The following is a 15,964-nucleotide window of genomic DNA, read 5'->3' on the forward strand; positions in this document are numbered from 1 at the left end:
CCATTAGCAGTGGGAAATAAAAAGTATTAAAAGGATGCCAATGAGCACTCTCATGTAGCACCTGGTGAAGATAACGAGTCACGTTGTCGAAAATGGTTCATAAACGGCGCTGGCGGCTGGCAGAGTACGAGGCACCTCATGATGTCACATTATTGACATTATCATAAAACTGTACTAGTTTCGTTTTTTAAATAATATTTGTCTTATGGCGACCATCATTTTTTAGCGCAGAACTCAATATTTTCCCGGAAACTACTAGCTGCGCATCCTGTCTTGTTATGGCAAATGACCGTGATTTTCCTATCGTCTGGCAGTCTTAAATATCCTGTAACATATGTGGTCTGAACCCATGGAGGATATGGTTTGACAGATGCCCCTAACAAAATCGCACACGCAAAGAGCCAGGAACTGGAGAGACTACTCAGTGTAACAAAGCCGATCACTCACATATACAAGAAGCACGTCGTGCAGGCCACTCGTACTGGAACAGGCTGTGAAATCGGTGACCTCATCTCTCTGACATCCCGTCATAAGCAACACGTCACTTATCAGAGCAAAGCAGCGTTGGAGGGTAACTCCGTCGCTCTATTGGTGACTTTCTCTACAAAGTAATGTTTGGAAATAATTACGCCACTTTGTTGACAACTTTCTCTGCACTATATGACTCGATTAAACCAAACTACGCCACATACTCCAGTCATCACTTAAAGTCAATGATCGATGTAATGCAAAATCCTAACTCTTCCTTCTTACGCTGAAGCTGTCCATGAAACTCAGTAGTATATTCGCAAGCACAGTAACGATAGTTTTATTCATTTTTTACACAAATGAGGTGAAAATTGAAAAAAATGTCGTTTTGAACAAAACATTTGCAATTTATTTTGCAGAGCCTTTGCTTCTGGCACGGTCTGGTCCATGCATTTGATACATTGTGGTCATTTTATGGAGAATGGTGGTGACTTCACGATTTCATCCGTTGCAGTGAGGAACCGGCTTCTGCATAGATTTCTGCCTGACCGACTCTACCCCGTGTCATGAAACGACTACAACCACGTGATACTGTTGTTGTGATACGGCACTTTTTAATTTCGATCAGATTCGAAATGCTTGGTAAAGCGCCTAGTGTCAGGTATCAGGTCACACCATCCTCTCGACGGCGAACACAAAATGTGGACGTTCTCTTTGAAACATGATTTGTAAATGGCAGTTTCTCTAGCCACCACTCCTCACATGCTTCATGTTGAAGCGTCCATTTCAAAAATCTCGATGACTTTATCCCTCTGACACCTCGTCATAAGCAATATGTCATTTATCATAGCAAATTAGAGTTGGAGAATAACTCCGTCGCTCTATTGGAAACTTCCTCTGCAGTACACGAGCAATAAAGTAATGTTTGGAAATAGCCCCGCCACTTTGTTGCCAGCTTCCTCTATATTAAATGACTCGATTACCTCAAACTAAGTCCCACATAAAACTCTCTGGGATGAAACAAATAAAAATCATTATAAATCATTTTAGATTGTTGTAGAATTTCAAAGATAAAATTAAGTAAGACCCTGGCAACTAGTTTTTGGAGGCACAGGCAGAAGAAGTCGTAGCAACTTGTAGGTATTTAACTGGCGTCGACTATCCATCATGAACCACCAACAAGGACTTCGCTACTGGGTTGCGCATGTGCATAGGATACATTCCTTTTACCATGCTCCTCGCCCCTCTGACAGAAGTCTTCTCGTGATGAGTATGTTTATAAAGTTCTAACATACTGGAAGATAGGACCAGTAACTTGGTTATGAAGTATTTTTATTTTTTTCCAATTCTTCACAGTTGTGATAATTGTCCTTTCTTTGTGGCGGCTAGTTTCGGGCGATCTATTACTCGTGTATACATTGGAGGACTGTATCATTACGATTACCTTTAAGGTTATGGTTTGAAAATGGATGTGATGGTGCGAAACTAGTCGCCACAAAGAAATCACTGCTCTTGCAATTGTGATGGATTCCGAAAAAAATTCATAGTACATTTTTCTTTTTCCTCAAGACTGTAGCAGTATTAAACGCTTTCAGCCTGTATGATAGTGACTGGGTGACTTTCAATGACCCATCTCTTAACTGTCTGAGAGTCACTGCTCAGGTAATCTGCTTTGTTGTCAAACTTGATTTGAACATACACTACTGGCCATTGAAATTGCTACACCAAGAAGAAATGCAGATGATGAACGGGTATTAATTGGACAAATATATTATACTAGAACTGACATTTGATTACATTTTCACGCAATTTGGAGGCATAGTTCCTGAGAAATCAGTACCCAGAATAACCACCTCTGGCCGTAATAACGGCCTTGATACACCCGCGTATTGAGTCAAACAGAGCTTGGATGGCGTGTACAGGTACAGCTGTCCATGCAGCTTCAACACGATACCACAGTTCATCAAGAGTAGTGACTGGCGTATTGTGACGAGCCAGTTGCTCGGCCACCATTGACCAGACGTTTTCAATTGGTGAGAGATCTGGAGAATGTGCTGACCAGGGCAGCAGTCGAACATTTTCAGTATCTAGAAAGGCCCGTATAGTACCTGCAACATGCGGTAGTGCATTATCCTGCCGAAATGCAGGATTTCGCAGGGATCGAATGAAGGGTAGAGCCAAGGGTCGTAATGCATCTGAAATGTAACGGCCACTGTTCAAAGTGCCGTCAATGCGAACAAGAGGCAACCGAGACGTGTAACCAATGGCACACCATACCATCACGCCTGGTGATACGCCAGTATGGCGATTACGAATACACACTTCCAATGTGCGTTCACCGCGATGTCGCCTAACACGGATGTGACCATCATGATGCTGTAAACAGAACCTGGATTCATCCCAAAAAATGACGTTTTGCCATTCGAGAAGCCAGGTTCGTCGTTGAGTACACCATCGCAGACGCTCCTGTCTGTGATGCAGCGTCAAGGGTAACCGGAGCCACGGTCTCCGAGCTGATAGTCCATGCTGCTGCAAACGTCGTCGAACTGTTCGTGGAGATGGTTGTTGTCTTGCAGACGTCCCCATCTGTTGACTCAGGGATCGAGACGTGGCTGCACGATCCGTTACAGCCATGCGGATAAGATGCCCGTCATCTCAACCGCCAGTGATACGAGGCCGTTGGGATCCAGCCCGGCGTTCCGTATTACCCTCCTGAACCCACCGATTCCATATTCTGCTAACAGTCATTAGATCTCGACCAACGCGAGCAACAATGTCGCGATACGATAAACCGCAATGGCGATAGGCTACAATCCAACTTTTATCAAAGTCGGAAACGTGATGGTACACGAGGCATCACGACAACGTTTCACCAGGCAAGGCCAGTCAACTGCTGTTCGTGTATGAGAAATCGGTTGAAAACTTTCCTCTTGTCAGCACGTTGTAGGTGTCACCACCGGCGCCAACCTTGTGCGAATGCTCTGAAAAGCTAATCATTTGCATCTCACAGCATCTTCTTCCTGTCGGTTAAATGTCGCGTCTGTAGCACGTCATCCTCGTGGTGTAGCAATTTTAATGGCCAGTAGTGTTTTAATGCCTTTATGCTTAACATTGGTTGTTATGGATGACATACAGATGGTTATAATTATTGGTTATTCACACTGTCCCACAATATCTCCTTGTGTATTTTGTGTCAACTAACAGACAACTGTCTTGCACTAAGCATTACCAGAAGGGGCGTTTGTGTCGGCAGGGCATGACGAACGAGTGGCGCAGCGCGGAGGAGCTGAGGAAGTCGAAGCACAACGGCCACCGCGAGAAGGAGAACAGCTGCCACCGGCGCCGACACCTGCTGCACGACTGCGAGCCCAAGTGCAACATCCAGAAAGGTGAGCAACTGCGGCACGCAGATAAGTGAGCAACTGCGAACAAATCTTATACACGAATTGTATTGCGAATACTAACGACAAGTAGCTGTAAAAGAGAATGGCGACAATGAAAATTTGTGCCATACCAGGTCTCACGCCCGAATTTCCCTCTTTACGCGAGCTGTCGCCTTAACTGTGTTGTCTATCCGTGCCCGACCCACGGCTTGACCCAAACTTCATATGTCATCGTTCCTGTGTCGCAACCTGTACTCGCACTCACATTATCTGACTGCCCTACAAAACGTGCTCCCCTGTACAGGAGCTACATCGTGTAAGTACGAGTACAGGTTGCGACGAGCGATAAAGGCGACGGTTCGCTTAAAGCGGAAAATCCAGGTTCGAGACCTGGTCTGGCATAAATTTTCATTGTCTTCATTCCTTTATACAACTACACTCATGCTCATAAATTAAGGATAATTGCAGAATGTGGTGCCACACAACGTGGCACTACACAAAACTTGCGCTAAGAGCATAGATATGTAAGTCCACCGGTATTGGTGATAAGTTGAGAAAACCGTCCCGAAACACATGTGCTACAAAACGGCACTGTTTCCTGCGCATGTTCCCCGACGTCAGCAAGGGATATGATCACCATGCACTCGTACACAATCCGCACAACGAGTTGGCATACTCTGGATCGCATGGTCGAGCAGCTGCTGGGGTATAGCCTCCCATTCTTGCACCAGTGCCTGAAGTGTCATAGGGGTTAGCAGCGATACGTCGACCGAGATCATCCTAGACGTGCTTGATGGGGCTTAGGTCTGCAGAACAGGCAGGCCACTCCATTCGCCTGATATCTTCTGTTTCAAGGTACTACTCCACGATGGCAGCTTGGTGGAGCAGTACGTTATCATCCATCAGGAGGAAGGTGGTACCCACTGCACCCCTGAAAATGTGGACATACTGGTGCAAAATGACGTCCCGATGCACCTGACATGTTACAGTTCCTCTGCCAGGCATGCAGGGGAGTACGAGCACCAATCATTATCCAACCCCACACCATCAAACCACGACCTCCATACAGGTCCCTTTCAAGGACATTAAGAGGTTGGTATCTGGTTCCTGGTTCACACCAGATGAAAACCCGGCGAGAATCACTGTTCAGATTATACCTGGACTCGTCCGTGTACATAACCTGGGGCCACTGTTCCAATGACCATGTACTGTGTTCTTGACACCAGGCCTTACGGGCTCTCCTGTGACCAGGGGTCAGTAGAATGCACCTTGCAGGTCTCCAGGCGAATAAACCATGTCTAGTCAGTCGTCTGTAGACTGTGTGTCTGCAGACAGCTCTTCCAGTGGCTGCGGTAAGGTCCCGATCAAGGCTACCTGCAGTACTCCGTAGCTGTCTGCGGGCACTGACGGTGACAAATCGGTCTTCTTGTCGTGTTGTATACTTTTGACGTCCCGTACTGTGGCGCCTGGACACGTTTCCTGTCTGCTGGAATCGTTGCCATAATCTTCAGATCACACTTTGTGGCACACGAAAGGCCCGTGCTAAGACCTGCTGTGTTTGACCAGCCTCCGGTCGCTCTAGTATTCTACCCCTCATAAAGTCATCAATATGTGTTCTTTGAACCATTTTCAACACACAGTCACCATTAGCACGTCTGAAAGCGTCTGCACACTTACTGGTTGCACCGTTCTCCGACATGTACCAACATACCTCTGCGTATGTGGACTGCTGCCAGCACCACCGTGCGACGACCGCAGGTCAAATGCACCGCATGGTCATACCCAGAGGTGATTTAAAACAGCAAACGGCCCACCAGAGCGTTGTTTCACCATGTATCAGTATTATCCTTAATTTCTGAGCATGAGTGTAATAGTTCTGCATTTTGCAACTGAGAGTACATTTCACGTATTTTATAGCGGGATTAATGCGGTAGTGCCTGTTCCCTGCATCTTCCTTCTTTACAAACAGGTACTGCAACATCGTAATACCTGTAAATATTAAGGCTCCTAGAACCAGAAATGCTGGCGGACCTAGGCTAATGTGGCTGCATTGGTCTCACACTAAAATCTTATTCTTTCCATCAACTGAGCTGCAGTTTTAACGAGCATTAGGTTACGTTTATCCAACGCAACACGTGACACGGGACTCAAGTGACGAAGCAAAATTGGGCTCAAAGGAAGTAAAGAATTACGTTAGTAATACGAGAAAGGGAGCGTACAGCTGATGTATCCTAGAGATGTTCCAGAGCACCGTCGACCGCGGCCTGTTGCAGAGAGCAAGATGCTGTCGCAGCCGCCCATCATCACGCACACGGCGGCGACGCCCCAGGACTCGCCCAACACGACGATGGACCCGGGCATGCGCGACTGCCGTCTGGCGCCGGTGCTCGCCCTCCACGGCTCCTCCATGTCGCTCGAGTCCATCGATCGCTCTCTGGTGAGTACGACTTCTTCCCTCTCTCAAGCAGCAGATTTAACTATGCAGCAGGTAATACACTACTGGCCTTTAAAATTGCTACACCACGAAGATGACGGGCTACAGTCGCGAAATTTAACCGACAGGAAAAAGGTGCTGTGATGTGCAAATGACTAGCTTTTCAGAGCATTCACATAAGGTTGGCGCCGGTGGCGACACCCACAACGTGCTGACATGAGGAAAGTTTCCAACCGATTTCTCATACACAAATGGCAGTTGACCGGCGTTGCCTGGTGAAACGTTGTTGTGATGCTCCTCGTGTAAGGAGGAGAAATGCGTACCATCAGGTTTCAGACTTTGATAAAGGTCGAATTGTAGCCTATCGCGATTTAAGTTTATCGTATCGCGACATTGCTGTTCGCGTTGGTCGAGATCCAATGACTGTTAGCAGAATATGGAATCGGTGGGTTCAGGAGAGTAATACGGAACGCCGTGCTGGATCCCAACGGCCTCGTATCACTAGCAGTCGAGATGACAGGCATCTTATCCGCAGCCACGTCTCGATCCCTGAGTCAACAGATGGGGACGTTTGCAAGGCAGTTCGACGACGTTTGCAGCAGCATGGACTATCAGCTCGGAGACCATGGCTGCGGTTATCCTTGACGCTGCATCACAGACAGGAGCGCCTGCGATGGTGTACTCGACGACGACCCTGGGTGCACGAATGGCAAAACGTCATTTTTTGGGATGAATCCAGGTTCTGTTTACAGCATCATGATGGTCGCATCCGTGTTTGGCGACATCGCGATGAACGCACATTGGAAGCGTGTATTCGTCATCGCCATACTGGCGTATCACCAGGCGTGATAGCATGGGGTGCCATTGGTTACACGTCTCGGTCACCTCTTGTTCGCACTGACGGCACTTTGAATCGCACGTTGCAGGTACTGTACAGGCGTTCTGGATACAGAAAATGTTCTACTGCTGCCCTGGCCAGCACACTCTCCAGATCTCTCACCAATTGAAAACGTCTGGTCGATGGTGGCCGAGCAACTGGCTCGTCACAATACGCCAGTCACTACTCTTGATGAACTGTGATATCGTGTTGAAGCTGCATGGGCAGCTCTACCTGTACACGCCGTCTTAGCTCTGTTTGACTCAATGCCCAGGCGTTTCAAGGCCGTTATTACGGCCAGAGGTGGTTCTTCTGGGTAGTGATTTCTCAGGATCTATCCACCCAAATTGCGTGAAAATTTAATCACATGTCAGTTCTAGTATAATATATTTGTCCAATGAATACATCTACATCTATACTCCGCGAGCCACCTTACGGTGTATGGCGGAGGGTACTTATTGTACCACTATCTGATCCCCCCTTCCCTGTTCCATTCACGAATTGTGCGTGGGAAGAACGACTGCTTGTAAGTCTCCGTATTTGCTCTAATTTCTCGGATCTTTTCGTTGTGATCATTACGCGAGATATATGTGGGCGGTAGTAATATGTTGCCCATCTCTTCCCGGAATGTGCTCTCTCGTAATTTCGATAATAAACCTCTCCGTATTGCGTAACGCCTTTCTTGAAGTGTCCGCCACTGGAGCTTGTTCAGTATCTCCGTAACGCTCTCGCGCTGACTAAATGTCCCCATGACGAATCGCGCTGCTTTTCGCTGGATCATGTATATCTCTTCTATTAATCCAACCTGGTAAGGGTCCCATACTGATGAGCAATACTCAAGAATCGGACGAACAAGCGTTTTGTAAGCTACTTCTTTCGTCGATGAGTCACATTTTCTTAGAATTCTTCCTATGAATCTCAACCTGGCGCCTGCTTTTCCCACTATTTGTTTTATGTGATCATTCCACTTCAGATCGCTCCGGATAGTAACTCCTAAGTATTTTACGGTCGTTACCGCTTCCAATGATTTACCACCTATGGCATAATCGTACTGGAATGGATTTCTGCCCCTATGTATGCGCATTATACTACATTTATCTACGTTTAGGGAAAGCTGCCAGCTGTCGCACCATGCATTAATCCTCTGCAGGTCCTCCTGGAGTACGTACGAGTCTTCTGATGTTGCTACTTTCTTGTAGACAACCGTGTCATCTGCAAATAGCCTCACGGAGCTACCGATGTTGTCAACTAAGTCATTTATGTATATTGTAAACAATAAAGGTCCTATCACGCTTCCCTGCGGTACTCCCGAAATTACCTCTACATCTGCAGATTTTGAACCGTTAAGAATGACATGTTGTGTTCTTTCTTCTAGGAAATCCTGAATCCAATCACAAACCTGGTCCGATATTCCGTAAGCTCGTATTTTTTTCACTGAACGTAAGTGCGGAACCGTATCAAATGCCTTCCTGAAGTCCAGGAATACGGCATCAATCTGCTCGCCAGTGTCTACGGCACTGTGAATTTCTTGGGCAAATAGGGCGAGCTGAGTTTCACATGATCTCTGTTTGCGGAATCCATGTTGGTTATGATGAAGGAGATTTGTATTATCTAAGAACGTCATAATACGAGAACACAAAACATGTTCCATTATTCTACAACAGATTGACGTAAGCGAAATAGGCCTATAATTATTCGCATCTGATTTATGACCCTTCTTGAAAATGGGAACGACCTGCGCTTTCTTCCAGTCGCTAGGTACTTTACGTTCTTCCAGCGATCTACGATAAATTGCTGATAGAAAGGGGGCAAGTTCTTTAGCATAATCACTGTAGAATCTTAAGGGTATCTCGTCTGGTCCGGATGCTTTTCCGCTACTAAGTGATAGCAGTTGTTTTTCAATTCCGATATCGTTTATTTCAATATTTTCCATTTTGGCGTCCGTGCGACGGCTGAAGTCAGGGACCGTGTTACGATTTTCCGCAGTGAAACAGTTTCGGAACACTGAATTCAGTATTTCTGCCTTTCTTCGGTCGTCCTCTGTTTCGGTGCCATCGTGGTCAACGAGTGACTGAATAGGGGATTTAGATCCGCTTACCGATTTTACATATGACCAAAACTTTTTAGGGTTCTTGTTTAGATTGTTTGCCAATGTTTTATGTTCGAATTCGTTGAATGCTTCTCTCATTGCTCTCTTTACGCTCTTTTTCGCTTCGTTCAGCTTTTCCTTATCAGCTATGATTCGACTACTCTTAAACCTATGATGAAGCTTTCTTTGTTTCCGTAGTACCTTTCGTACATGATTGTTATACCACGGTGGATCTTTCCCTCGCTTTGGACCTTAGTCGGTACGAACTTATCTAAGGCGTATTGGACGATGTTTCTGAATTTTTTCCATTTTTGTTCCACATCCTCTTCCTCAGAAATGAACGTTTGATGGTGGTCACTCAGATATTCTGCGATTTGTGCTCTATCACTCTTGTTAAGCAAATATATTTTCCTTCCTTTCTTGGCATTTCTTATTACACTTGTAGTCATTGATGCAACCACTGACTTATGATCACTGATACCCTCTTCTACATTCACGGAGTCGAAAAGTTCCGGTCTATTTGTTGCTATGAGGTCTAAAACGTTAGCTTCACGAGTTGGTTCTCTAACTATCTGCTCGAAGTAATTCTCGGACAAGGCAGTCAGGATAATGTCACAAGAGTCTCTGTCCCTGGCTCCAGTTCTGATTGTGTGACTATCCCATTCTATACCTGGTAGATTGAAGTCTCCCCCTATTACAATAGTATGATCACGAAACTTCTTCACGACGTTCTGCAGGTTCTCTCTGAGGCGCTCAACTACTACGGTTGCTGATGCAGGTGGTCTATAGAAGCATCCGACTATCATATCTGACCCACCTTTGATACTTAACTTAACCCAGATTATTTCACATTCGCATTCGCTAATAACTTCACTGGATATTATTGAATTCTTTACTGCTATAAATACTCCTCCACCATTGGCGTTTATCCTATCCTTGCGGTATATATTCCATTCTGTGTCTAGGATTTCGTTACTGTTCACTTCCGGTTTTAACCAACTTTCCGTTCCTAATACTATATGCGCACTATTTCCTTCAATAAGAGATACTAATTCAGGAACCTTGCCCTGGATACTCCTGCAGTTTACCAATATTACGTTAACTTTCCCTGGTTTTGGTCTCTGAGGACGGACGTTCTTTATCAACGATGATAATGTCCTCTCTGGTAAGCCGTCAGGTATTTTATCGTTTCGCCCAAGGGGGGGTCCCTCTAACCTAAAAAACCCCCGTGTGCACGCCACACGTACTCTGCTACCCTAGTAGCTGCTTCCGGTGTGTAGTGCACGCCTGACCTGTCTAGGGGGGCCCTACAGTTCTCCACCCAATAACGGAGGTCGATGAATTTGCAACCATTATAGTCGCAGAGTCGTCTGAGCCTCTGGTTTAGACCCTCCACACGGCTCCAAACCAGAGGACCGCGATCGACTCTGGGCACTATGCTGCAGATATTAAGCTCAGCTTGCACTCCGCGTGCGATGCTGGTTGTCTTCACCAGATCAGCCAGCCGCCGGAAGGAACCAAGGATGGCCTCAGAACCCAAGCGGCAGGCGTCATTCGTTCCGACATGTGCTACTATCTGCAGCCGGTCACACCCAGTGCGTTCAATAGCTGCCGGAAGGGCCTCCTCCACATTACGGACGAGACCCCCCGGCAAGCACACCGAGTGCACACTGGCATTCTTCCCCGACCTACCCGCTATTTTCCTAAGGGGCTCCATAACCCGCCTAACGTTGGAGCTCCCTATAACTAATAGGCCCGCCCTCTGTGACTGTCGGGACCTTGCCGGAGAATCGGCCACTGGCCCAACAGGCGAGGCATCCTGTGGTGGCTCGGAAACGATGTCATCACCACTAGGAAGCACCCCGTACCTGTTGGAAAGGGGTAAGGCAGCTGCCACGCGGCCAGATCCCACCTTCGCCTTTCGGCCAGGCACGCGCGAGCCCACCACTGTCCGCCATTCACCCTGGAGTGATGGCTGACCGGTAAGATGCTCACTGCCGGAAGACGCAGCGACATCAGGGGTTCCATGTGATTCCAAGGCCACCGAAGTAGGCATAGGTCTCACCACAGTTGCCCCAACGCCACTACGAGCCGACGCCTGCGCCTCGAGCTCGATGAGCCTAACAGACAAAGCCTCCACCTGCCCCCGAAGAGTGGCCAATTCTCCTTGCGTCCGCTCACAACAACCACAGTCCCTACACATGACTATGTTTACCCTACTCTATACGGTGACAAATTCCCAAGATAATCTTCTGATGAGCTACTCTGATAATCAAGAAACACTCACTGAAATACGAGACGTGAAAACTACGCTAGGTTTTCCCAGAAAAACTATTTAAAAGCTAAGCGCAGCAAATAAGTACAAAAACGCTTTATACAAACAGTACTCGCTGCTGCTGGTGCTCTCGCTCTGGCTGTCACAAGACAACTGCTGATTCAAGTGACTAGTGGCTAACGGCCGCGAAACAAACAAAAGACGGTTTTAGGGCGCTTTCTGTTCTAAACGATCAAGAAAACACTAATAAATCTAACACGAAAACTACGTAAAGTTTTATCAAGAACTGTTAGTTACTATGCTGAGCAGATAAACACAAATAGAATCCCTTCCTTAGTGGAGGGTCGTAAACAAAATGCAAAATAAACGCTTTATACAAACAGTACTCGCTGCTGCTGGTGCTCTCGCTCTGGCTGTCACAAGACAATCGAGAGAAATCCCGTTTATCATCTGCATTTCTTCTTAGTGTAGCAATTTTAATGGCCAGTAGTGTAAAATGTTCAACCGACGTGTTGGACGAACTGCCTCTGTGCATTTGTTCTTGTCGAGTTCACGCTTAACAGCTTTTCTTGAAACACCTTCCACTCGATCAGAAAACTTTAACTGTCATATACAGAGCCAGGCTGGTGGGGATGCAGAGCTTTTAGCAGATCAGATCTTCAATCAACCTGTATCTGAAACTGTCCAATTTTCGCACTAGTGCTTTATGTATCACTCTACACAAATACATACTCATTTCATACCTGTCTATTCGTGAGAAACCAGGCAGTATTATTCTGAATGCCAATTCTCACTCATTGATTCAAATTTCCTGCTTTTAACTCTATCCGAAACAAATGATAATTTCAATCCCCTGGGCCTCACTTCTGTTCATTTTGGCTACAGAGCTTGAGATATCCTTAAGGACTTTGCGCTGGTTCCTCCTTGCCTTCCCATTTCCATTGATCCTCAGCGAGATTCGTCCGCCTTCTGGTTCAGTTTCCCTAACCCAAGACAAGAGATTGCACTGACTACCTCATGATGGTCATAAGGAAGGAGACGGCTTTTATCGGCAGCCATTCGATCCTCGCGTACGTTCGCCACCTATGGCGAATTAATTAGACATAACAGATTTCTTGCAAAGAAATTACCTAAAAAATCAAGGGGCAGGTTCTGCACGTGCATATTACAAAGTGTTATCAACGGAATGAACTGCAGCAACTACAACCAACTCGTACAGATGGCGAGAGACAGAAAAGGATCGCTAAATGAACAATACATTGCCTTTACTATCTGATGATCCCCGACCCGACCAAGGTTTTTGAGGTTTCTCATAGATGTAAGACAAGTGCAGCAATTTGTAATCCGCTCCAGATTTATTCCCAATTGCGAACACATACACCTACTTCTGATGTTCTTTTGGGGCGATATACAGTTTTAGTCACCATGGTTCCAATCCCTAATTTCAAAAGATTTCTCTCGATTGGGTGGCAAATACCAAAACTGGTAATCCCCTCCCATTTATTTCCAGTTGGCGAACACTCTACAACACTACCAGACATCCTGGTATTGGCTGAATAGTGCTAAGGCTCAACAATTGAACTGGCAGGTTCTTAAACAATTCACTATACCATCTCGGGTACAGAATGAAAAAAAATGACAGTATGCACTGGCTCTTCTGTAGTTTCCGTCAGAAAATATTAACGCACATCTTGTTTCCCATCTAACAGAAGAGGGCTCCTGCGGGGTTGCAGGGGGGAAGGGGGAAGGGGGGGGGGGCGTATTGGAGCGTACAGAAGTAAAAGTAATTTTACACTTACCAATCTACGATGTATTTGATGAACGGAATAATATATCTGTTTAAAATATAGTCCTAAAACACAATTGATTTTGATAAGAAGGTGAAGGGTTCTGCTGTTACTGCAGCTGATCGTAAGACTAACATTTCTATGCTGATGAGACTGAAAAGCAACAGTATGAATTAACTGAAGGGAAGGCTAGAAAGACGAGAATTACTGCGTACTACAAGAAGGCGGCATTAGTTCGGAGACAACAGACAACTTTCAGCACGAGACATTTCGAAAGCGCAGTTACAAGGCGGAGGCTCCCCTGGATGAATGTAAAACCCTCGAACAGCAACACTTGTACGAATACTGCAGCAAAAATGTGTAGGCTGACAGAGTTTTCATAAAGAAATTACGGTTAGCAGAGTATGTCATGTCAAGCTATTTAGAGTTAGACGATAAAATTTTCAATCGATGAGCACGTAGTGATTATGCACGTTGTGCAAGCCAAGCAACAATGATTACCACAGAGCCAAATATCAAGAGTGTAGAAGACTAAGTCAGAGAAGAAAGAAGCATTATCAGGCGCTTTACTGACACTGCTATCGACTGCTCACGACCCCAGGCAGGAGGTGATTCGTGATTCATCATCATCAGACAAAGAGCTCGTCAGTTTATTTAGTCATTCATCCTTTGATTGCCGTTTGGATACGTAAGTGTATATTTACAATAAACAGTTGCAGCATACATTACAATTTGAGGACTTATATTATTTTACAGTGAATTTACGTATGTAAAAATAATAACCTAAAAACCATCGCCAGCGAAAAGACCTTCTGCTGGCATAGCGATCCAACTCATTGAGTTCCGAAACGATAACTGTACTGTTCACTGTATACAATCATGAAGGACGAACTGAAAATGCTCCGTGTGATCCAAATTTACCGTGCCAACAAAAAAAATGAGACCACGTGAAATTTCCAGTGGAATATCCTCAAACATCCTCTACGTACAATACGCTTTGTTTAACGCAAGCTTTATTTGCTTTTTGTTCTTTAACATAATTGTACGTGCAAACGTTTTCTTGAAGATTAAGATAAAGAAAGAAGAGACTTTAGCCAAACTCGACGGCCTCCAAAAGAATTGTTGGCTACTACTTCCACACATTTGTGAAACGATGCTTCAAATGCTTCATAGAGCAGGGAGAGCAGTATGCTGAAAAAGGGCATTATTTTTCTAGATTATTTTCTTTTTGTGTAATTTTCATGACAAACTGCCTATATGCTTCCATCTCAGGTTCTTCGGGCGACGTTCGTCTGATGATTTTACTGACGTTCCGCCAGCACGAGTGGCTGGCATTGTCAAAGCTTCACCCTCCATTGCCGGTGGTGAACTGGAGCCGAGCTCGCGACCGCAGACTATACTGAATGTATCTGGCACGCCAACGTCCGAGGGATTCTCCGCGGTCATTTCCGGTGCGGCTTTCTGTTGCTACCTGCGACGGTCGTTCGCTGCAGCACGGGAAGCCACGATCCGTTTACCTAAGGCTTTCTTCGTTCTTGTTGAAGCTATTCCCGTGTTTTTGCATTTCTATAGCTTCTCTGAACAAGCGGGTGTGATAGCGCTTCTCTACGGCCAGAACTTCCGTGTCGGCGAATTTTATTACGTGGTAGGTTTCACTCAGTGCGTGCTCTGCCACGGCCGATTTCTCCATCTGCCGCAACCTGTAATGTCGCTTATATTCTTTGATCCTGGTGTTGATTGATGATCTAGTTATTCCGACATAAACCTTTCCGCATGTGCATGGTATGCGGCATATTCCCGACATTGCAGGTACGTACAGTATAGTCTGCGGCCGCGAGCTCGGCTTCAGTTCACCACCAGCAATGGAGGGTGAAGCTTTGACAATGCCAGACACTAGTACTGGCGAAACGTCAGTAAAATCATCAGATGAACTTCGGCAGAAGAACCCGACACAGGAGCCAATAGGAAGTCTGTCAACAAGTAGCATTCAACTCCACCAACAGCTACATCTGCACCCTGAGGAACCCAGTGAATTGCGTGGCTAAGGACGCTTTATATACTCGTACTAACAATTCTTCTCCTTCCGTTTAAGGATGCACCCTGGAAAGAATGACTGCTTGTACGCCTTCGTACGAATTATTATTTGCTTAATTCCATCTGCACAGCGTCTTTCAGGCAATTATGTAAGGGGCTCAAGAACAGTTCTTGACCTGAAAGACGTTTCTTGAAGTTTATTAAGCAAATTCTTACAAAATCTACACTGTAATTCGTTGTTTTAACCCAAAATGTCTATTGTTTTCCTTACCAGTCAATTATGCATGTGATCACACGCATCGCTTCTTTATACAAAGTCAATTACCGTAGTTAGTCGACATACCTAAATTTTGGTTTCTTCTGGGATGAACAACAGATGTGTACGAATGTTTTTGTGATGCATGCAAAACTAACGTGATGGCAATGAAACAGAAGTCAGTCTTCAACCACCGCATCAAGAATTTCTATATATTTCATAATTCCACAGCCATCCGTTAAACGCCAACTTTCTCCCCTTTTCGAAGACTTTCCGTGAGCCTTCTGGATGAACACGTCAGAATATCCTGTATCCTTCTCGTCGTCAGCGTTTTCACCGACTCTACATGGCAAACCCAAAG

At 45.7% G+C, this 15,964-nt stretch overlaps 1 protein-coding gene across 1 annotated transcript in view; it reads left to right on the forward strand.

Annotated features, from left to right (window-relative positions):
- Positions 1 to 15,964, forward strand: part of LOC124593853 (voltage-dependent T-type calcium channel subunit alpha-1H-like) — a 452,274-nt gene that overhangs the window by 252,460 nt on the left and 183,850 nt on the right. Inside the window, exons 10-11 of the mRNA XM_047132201.1 lie at positions 3,722 to 3,857; positions 6,125 to 6,288. Of these exons, the coding sequence (XP_046988157.1) occupies positions 3,722 to 3,857; positions 6,125 to 6,288 (300 nt within the window). The remainder of the gene's footprint in view (positions 1 to 3,721; positions 3,858 to 6,124; positions 6,289 to 15,964) is intronic.

The sequence above is a fragment of the Schistocerca americana genome, chromosome 2, assembly GCF_021461395.2.
Source record: "Schistocerca americana isolate TAMUIC-IGC-003095 chromosome 2, iqSchAmer2.1, whole genome shotgun sequence".
Classification (NCBI taxonomy): Eukaryota; Metazoa; Arthropoda; class Insecta; order Orthoptera; family Acrididae; genus Schistocerca; species Schistocerca americana.